This window comes from Apteryx rowi, unplaced genomic scaffold (genome assembly GCF_003343035.1).
Source record: "Apteryx rowi isolate R43461 unplaced genomic scaffold, aptRow1 scaffold_323, whole genome shotgun sequence".
In the NCBI taxonomy this organism is placed as follows: domain Eukaryota; kingdom Metazoa; phylum Chordata; class Aves; order Apterygiformes; family Apterygidae; genus Apteryx; species Apteryx rowi.
The window spans coordinates 516710-523296 of record NW_020449675.1 but is presented as its reverse complement, the minus strand read 5'-3'; the positions used below and the strand labels follow the sequence as shown (position 1 = coordinate 523296).

The window sequence follows — 6587 nt, the reverse complement described above, 5'->3', positions numbered from 1 at the left end:
TACCTGCGCGACCTCTGCGGCTGCCACCTCTCCTGGTCCGGGGCGCAGCTCCGCCTGCCGGACCCGCTGCCCCGGGTGCCGGCCGAGATCCGCGCCACCAGCCCCGGCAGGTAACGGCGCCGCCGGGGCCCCGGGAGCCATCAACGCCCCAGGCGCCGCCGATGCACCGGTGCTGTCCTGGCACCGGGCACCGCCGATGCTCTGGGGCCCCCCGGCACCGTTGACACACCGGGCGCCGTCGAAGCCCCGGTGACCGGAGCTGGCCGGGCCGGGCAGGCTGCTGCAGCTCCTGTCCTGTTGCAAGCYGTCCCCGCGGGACGCGTCTGCATTGCCGGCTTGGCGGAGGCCGGAGGAAGCTTCTAGCGCCGGGGCTGCTCACACCTCGTTAGCCCGGGACAACAGCAGCGCCCGTTACGTGACGGGGCCGCGGGGGCAGCACGGCGTGGGGCCGGTGTGGGGCTGCCGTCGCGCTCAGCCTGCCCGCACCACTCTGCCCCAGGTTCCGCTACTACCAGAACGTCTGCACCCAGAGCTACTCGTACGTCTGGTGGGACTGGGCGCGCTGGGAGAAGGAGATCGACTGGATGGCGCTCAGCGGCATCAACCTGGCGCTGGCCTTCGTGGGGCAGGAGGCCATCTGGCAGCGGGTGGAGTATCTCGACGCGGGGCCCCCGCAGGCGCCGGGACGCTGCCTCCCTGCCGCCCCCTTCCTGGGGGCAGCGCTCTCCGCCCCGGGCGGCGCTGAGCTGCGTGTCTCCGCTCTCCCGCTGCAGGTGTACCTCTCCTTGGGCCTGAACCAGTCGGAGATAGACGAGTATTTCACGGGGCCGGCGTTCCTGGCGTGGAACCGGATGGGAAACCTCCACGGCTGGGCAGGGCCATTGCCACAGGCCTGGCACCTCAAGCAGCTTTATGTGCAGGTACCGGGGGTCGCTGGGGCTTCCTGCAGAGCCGGGGCAGACCCGTGCCACCCCGCTCCCTTGCTCCTCCACGCTGAGATGCTCCAGGAGGCCTGGGGCTCGCTGCTCCCTTCCCCTGGCATCAACAGTGCCCGGTAGGGAGACAGCATTTCCTCTCCCTTTACTCTTTCCCTCCTTCTCTCTCCCAGTACAGGGTCCTGGAGAGGATGCGCTCGCTGGGGATGATCACGGTGCTGCCAGCCTTTGCAGGCCATGTGCCCCAGGGCGTCCTCAGGTAGGTACAGCCGTGTACGTCCTCTTAGACTTCGAAGGGCAGTTCAGCCCCGACTTCACACTCCTTCCCCAGTGAATCTCCATTCTGTGCCTTTCCCTGGGCTGGCCCGACTGTGCCAGGGCACAGGGCACTCCCAGGGCCGTGCATGGGGCTTCTCACCCTGCTGTGCCAGTGAGAGCTTCCCTGGGACCCTGCCCCATCCTCCCAGGGGTGCGCAGGGCTCTCGCCCTGGATCTGATCCCTGTCTCTCCCTTGCGGCTCAGGGCTTTCCCACGTGTGAATGCCACTCGCCTCGGGGGCTGGAGCCACTTTGACTGCACGTACTCGTGTACCTACTTGTTGGACCCCGAGGACCCCATGTTCCAGGTCATCGGGACCCTCTTCCTGAAGGAGCTGATCAAGGAGTTTGGCACAGACCACATCTACAGCGCTGACACCTTCAACGAGATGAACCCGCTATCCTCCGACCCCGCATACCTCTCCAGGGTCAGCAATGCCGTCTTCAGGTCCATGACCGGAGGTGGGTCAGTGCCGGGGGGCTCTGAACTCGGAGAATGGGTGCTGGTTGTGCAGCTTCATGCTGCTGGGACTGGGTGGGTGGCAGCTGGGGAGCAGAGCGGAAGGGCCCCACATGAGCACTGAGCCGATTATGCTTGTGCAGGGCCTGTCGGTGTCAGACCATCAAAGTCCTCTGTAAAATGGCTGGTTTGTGACACTGCGTCCAAGCGGGGTGTCGGCTGTGCTGGGACCACCGTGGCTGGGCTGCGGGAGGCTGTCTGCCCAAATCAGTTCCTCACTGCCTGTGTCTCCGTCCCCAGCTGACCCTGAGGCGCTGTGGCTGATGCAGGGCTGGCTCTTCCAGCACCAGCGGGACTTCTGGCAGCCCACGCAGGTGCGGGCCCTGCTGCACGGTGTGCCYCTCGGCAGGATGATCGTTCTCGACCTCTTTGCGGAGTCCAAGCCTGTGTACCAGTGGACAGAGTCCTTCTACGGGCAGCCCTTCATCTGGTGCATGCTGCACAACTTCGGTGGCAACCACGGCCTCTTCGGCACCGTAGAGGCTATCAACCACGGCCCTTTCGCAGCTCGGCGCTTCCCCAACTCCACCATGGTGGGCACTGGGCTGGCGCCCGAGGGCATTGAACAGAACGACATGGTGTACGAGCTGATGAACGAACTGGGCTGGCGCCAGGAGCCCCTCGACCTCCCGAGCTGGGTYGTCCGCTACGCCGAGCGCCGCTATGGTGCCCCGAACGCTGCGGCGGCCCAGGCCTGGCAGCTGCTGCTCCGYAGCGTGTACAACTGCACGGGGGTCTGCGTCAACCACAACCACAGCCCGCTGGTGCGCCGGCCCTCCCTGCGCATGGACACCGAGGTCTGGTACAACAAGAGCGACGTGTACGAGGCATGGCGCCTGCTGCTGAGCGCCGGCACGGAGCTGGGCTCCAGCCCCACCTTCAGCTACGACCTGGTGGATGTCACGCGGCAGGCGGCTCAGCAGCTGGTGAGCAACTACTACCTGAGCATCCGGCAGGCCTTCCAGAGCCACTCGCTGCCGGACCTGCTCACGGCCGGCGGCGTGCTGGTCTACGACCTGCTCCCGGAGCTCGACAGCCTCCTGTCCAGTCACAGCCTCTTCCTGCTGGGCCGGTGGCTGGAGAGCGCCCGTGCCATGGCCACCAGCAACAGGGAGGCCGAGCAGTATGAGCTGAATGCCCGGAACCAGGTGACGCTGTGGGGGCCCGACGGCAACATCCTGGATTACGCCAACAAGCAGCTGGGAGGGCTGGTGCTGGACTACTATGGGGTGCGCTGGAGCCTCTTCGTCTCTGCCCTTGTGGAGAGCCTCAACTCGGGCAACCCCTTCCACCAGGACCAGTTCAACCAGGCCGTCTTCCAGTTAGAGAGAGGCTTCATCTACAACAAGAAGCGCTACCCCTCGGTGCCTGTTGGGGACACGCTGGCGATCTCCAAGAAGATATTCCTCAAATACTACCCCAGAGCCATGCGACGGGGCCGGGCCAGACCAGCGTGAGTGGAGGCCGTGTCTCCAGAGCCTCCCCCAGGAGGGGGGGCAGGGACCCCGTGTCCTCACCTGCCAAGGCTCCCGCAGCCCCTTGCCTGATCTGTGTGTCCCAGTGATGCTGGAATGAAGCCCCAGAGCCCCAGCGGCCCTCAGCAAGGCTACACCAGGCTGTTTCCTCCACATGGGCAGGATGAGCCCCAAAGGGGGCTGGTGGCCAGCTGTGGGGCAAGCTGTGCACCAGGGACCAGTCCTGYGTGGTGCTGTGCACCCCTCTCTGCCAGCCCTGCCTGGCTGCCCCAAGCCTGTCCGGGCGAGGAGGTCGCAGCTGCAGGAGGGTGAAGCTGGTTCCCCCACGAACCACAGAGCCTGGAGGTGCAGGCATGGAGCAAGGGCTCTGCTGCCCTGGCTCTCCCGCATGGACACTTGACAGGAGCTGGGACTGGACAGATGGACGGAGGAGCATGGCAGGCCACGCGTCTCCGCCGTGGGGCTCCCAGCTTGCTGCCTGGAAGCAGCGTTGGCAGAGAGGCTGCCACCAGGCCTAGCAGCAGTGTGGATGAGCAGAGCCGGCCCGTGTCTGCAGCAGGGACCTGGCTTTGCCCCTCTCTGTGGGCCTGGGCCCCACAGCTCTTGCCCGCTGGCTCTCCCTGCGCTTGGGCAGCTCTTTGCCCTGTGCCCCATGGTGCCTCGCAGGGCTCTCCCTGTGCTAGCGGCTGCTGGGAGCTGTGCTGCGATCGTCTGCTGGGCCAGCGTGACCCTTGGGGACATCGGGCTGGCCCCCGCCGCGTTTCGTGCCTTTGTACAGAAGGAAAGAGAGACTTTACAGACTTTTTTTATAGACCCTGGGGCTCTGCTCCTCAGGCAGGGTTTTTCTGTGCCTTTTCCCCCACCCCGCTGGGGACTCGGGCAGAGGCTGCACAGCGTCGTGCCTGCCCGGCAGAGGGGCTGGAGGCAGGTGCTGACAGGCAGCGCTGCTGGGACTCCAGCTTGCAGAGCAATTAAAGGCCTGGGCACTGAATGCTGTTCACCTCCTGTGTGCCTCTGTCCCCTCCAATTTATTTGAAACGAGGGGTGGAAGAGCAGCTCTCAGACTCCAGGTTTGTGGAGCAAGAAACCAGCTCTGCCTGCCAGGCGTGGGGCCAGGCCTTGAGGGCAGCTGGCGGGGAATCACGGCCACGGCACAKTGCCGTGCCAGAGAGCACCAAGCTGCCTCCCCTCCTGCGCGCAGGCGAGCGATGCCCCTGCGGCCTGTGGTATGCAGAAAATGCAGAGATGCAACGGCGGGATGCGAGCGGCCAGTGCTGGCCTTCCTGAGCCTGCTGGCCTTTTGCAATAGAGCCGCGGACCCCCGCCCTGGGGAGCGGAGGGTGCTGGTGCCGGAGGGGCACCATGTGGGTGCCTGGCACCATGTGGTTTGGGGCTGTTCCCAGCTGGTGTGGAGTCCTGGGGCTGCCTCTTTCCTTGCACCCCAGGCAGCAGGATCCTGGCTCCTTGCAGACCTTATCTCGGCAGCTGGGAGAGCCTCAAGGCAAAGAGGACCACGAGCACAGGCAGGGGAGGTGGGTGGACGGATCCGAGATAAGCCGCCAGACAAAACACCCTGCGGCACGGGAGGGAGGGGACCCCCCCTCCAGCCCTTTTAAGCGCAGCGGCACCCTGTCGGCCAGCACTGCCCCGCGATGGAGAAAACCACGGTGCTGATCACGGGCTGCTCCTCGGGCATCGGCCTGGCGCTGGCAGCGCGGCTGGCATCCGACGCTGCCCAGAGGTTTAAAGGTAAAGGGGTGACGCTGTGCCCTTGTGCGGGGACGGCAGCGGGCCTGGGGCGGTGGGCGAGGGTCTCGCCGGGGACGCGCGGAGCCAGTTCTTGGCGAGTCCCAGGTCGGGTCCGGCCGTCCTGGGGGGCGCAGCCTCGCCGCCGCTGCCCCGTGGCCACGCTCTCTCCYGCAGTGTTCGCCACCATGCGCGACCTGGCCAAGGGCGAGCGGCTGCGGGAGCGCCTGGGCAGCTGCCGCGCCGACGCGCTGGAGGTCCTGCAGCTTGACGTCACCGACCCGCGCTCGCTGGCCGAGGCCGCGCGCCGGCTGCAGGGGCAGCGGCTGGACGTGCTGGGTGAGGGGTGCCGGGCCCGGTTCTTCCCCGTCCGCCCCTGGAGCGGGCTTGCTCCCAGGGATCCCCTGCCCAGGGCACCAGACCTTGCGCAGGGCTGGGGGATGCCGGCCGTGCCCGTGCCGGGGGTGGGACGGGCCGCATTCAGCCGGGCACTGGGCAGGGAGGCAGGTGCTGGCAGGTGGGGGCGCAGAGTCTGGCCCTGACAACAGCAAATGGCCCCACGCTCCTGATCTGAGGCGTTTTCGCGGTGCTGGGGAGCTGGGAGGGGGACAGCGCGGTGCCTAGCTGACGGCAGCTCCGGGCCGTGCCCCGGCAGTGTGCAACGCCGGCGTGGGCCTGATGGGCCCCTTGGAGACCTGCTCCGAGCAAGCCATGAAGAGCGTCTTCGACGTGAACCTCTTCGGGGCCGTCCGCACCATCCAGGCCTTCCTGCCCGCCATGAAGCGCCGCAGGGCTGGGAGGATCGTCATCTCCGGCAGCGTCGGGGGGCTGCAAGGTGGGAGAGCGCTGCCCCGCGGGCTGCYGCGCGGAGCCGGGTGCCGCGGGGAAGGGGCCCGGCCCTCAGGGCGCTGCTCTGCCGCAGGGGTGCCCTTCAACGCCGTGTACTGCGCCAGCAAGTTCGCGGTGGAGGGTCTGTGCGAGAGCCTGGCCATCGTCCTGCAGCCCTTCAACATCCAGTGAGTGGCGCGGGGAGGGGGCTCCGCCACGGTCCGCGGTGTGGGGGTCCGCGGGCTGAGGCGCCTCCTCCGCCYCGCAGCGTCACGCTGGTCGAGTGCGGCCCCGTCAACACCAGCTTCCTGGCCAACCTGCAGCGCCCCGACCCCGAGGGGGCCGAGCTGCAGGGCCTCGACGCCGAGACGCGCGGCCTCTACGGCCGGTACCTGCGGCACTGCCAGAGCCTCTTCCGCGAGGCTGCCCAGGACGTGGAGGAGGTGGTGCAGGTCCGTGGGGGGACAGGGACGGGGGTGGTGGGGGCCCCCCGGGCCCGGCCTGACGCCCCGCCGGTGCTAGGTGTTCCTGGAGGCCCTGTGCAGCCCCCGCCCGCCGCTGCGCTGCGTCACCACCCAGCGCTTCGCCCCGCTCGCCCGCCTGCGCCTCGACAGCCCCGACGGCTCCGACTTCCTGCGCGCCATGAGCACCTTCGTCTTTGGCGGCGACCAGGCCTAGGGGGGCCGGGAGCCCCCGCGGGGGCCGGGCCCTGCCGTGGTCTAATAAACCCCCCTGCTCCTGGCGCGGCTCCCGCCTCCTTCGCGGC

At 67.9% G+C, this 6587-nt stretch overlaps 2 protein-coding genes across 4 annotated transcripts; both read left to right on the top strand.

The window, feature by feature from the left end:
* The first annotated feature begins 6 nt into the window (after positions 1-6).
* Positions 7-4238, top strand: NAGLU (N-acetyl-alpha-glucosaminidase). Its single transcript, XM_026071289.1, has 6 exons — positions 7-110; positions 500-647; positions 774-920; positions 1109-1194; positions 1458-1714; positions 2013-4238. The coding sequence occupies exons 2-6, from the start codon at positions 585-587 to the stop codon at positions 3227-3229; spliced, it is 1770 nt and encodes a 589-aa protein (XP_025927074.1). The 5' UTR covers positions 7-110; positions 500-584; the 3' UTR covers positions 3230-4238.
* Positions 4239-4337: 99 nt separating this feature from the next.
* Positions 4338-6578, top strand: HSD17B1 (hydroxysteroid 17-beta dehydrogenase 1). Of its 3 annotated transcripts, XM_026071292.1 has the most exons (6): positions 4338-4996; positions 5171-5332; positions 5649-5828; positions 5916-6009; positions 6090-6273; positions 6344-6578. In XM_026071292.1, the coding sequence occupies exons 1-6, from the start codon at positions 4900-4902 to the stop codon at positions 6497-6499; spliced, it is 873 nt and encodes a 290-aa protein (XP_025927077.1). In that variant the 5' UTR covers positions 4338-4899; the 3' UTR covers positions 6500-6578. The 3 variants fall into 3 exon arrangements, with proteins under 3 accessions (XP_025927077.1, XP_025927076.1, XP_025927075.1); XM_026071291.1 differs by having other exon boundaries at positions 4338-5332; XM_026071290.1 differs by having other exon boundaries at positions 4338-5332; positions 5649-6009.
* The last annotated feature ends 9 nt before the right edge of the window (positions 6579-6587 follow it).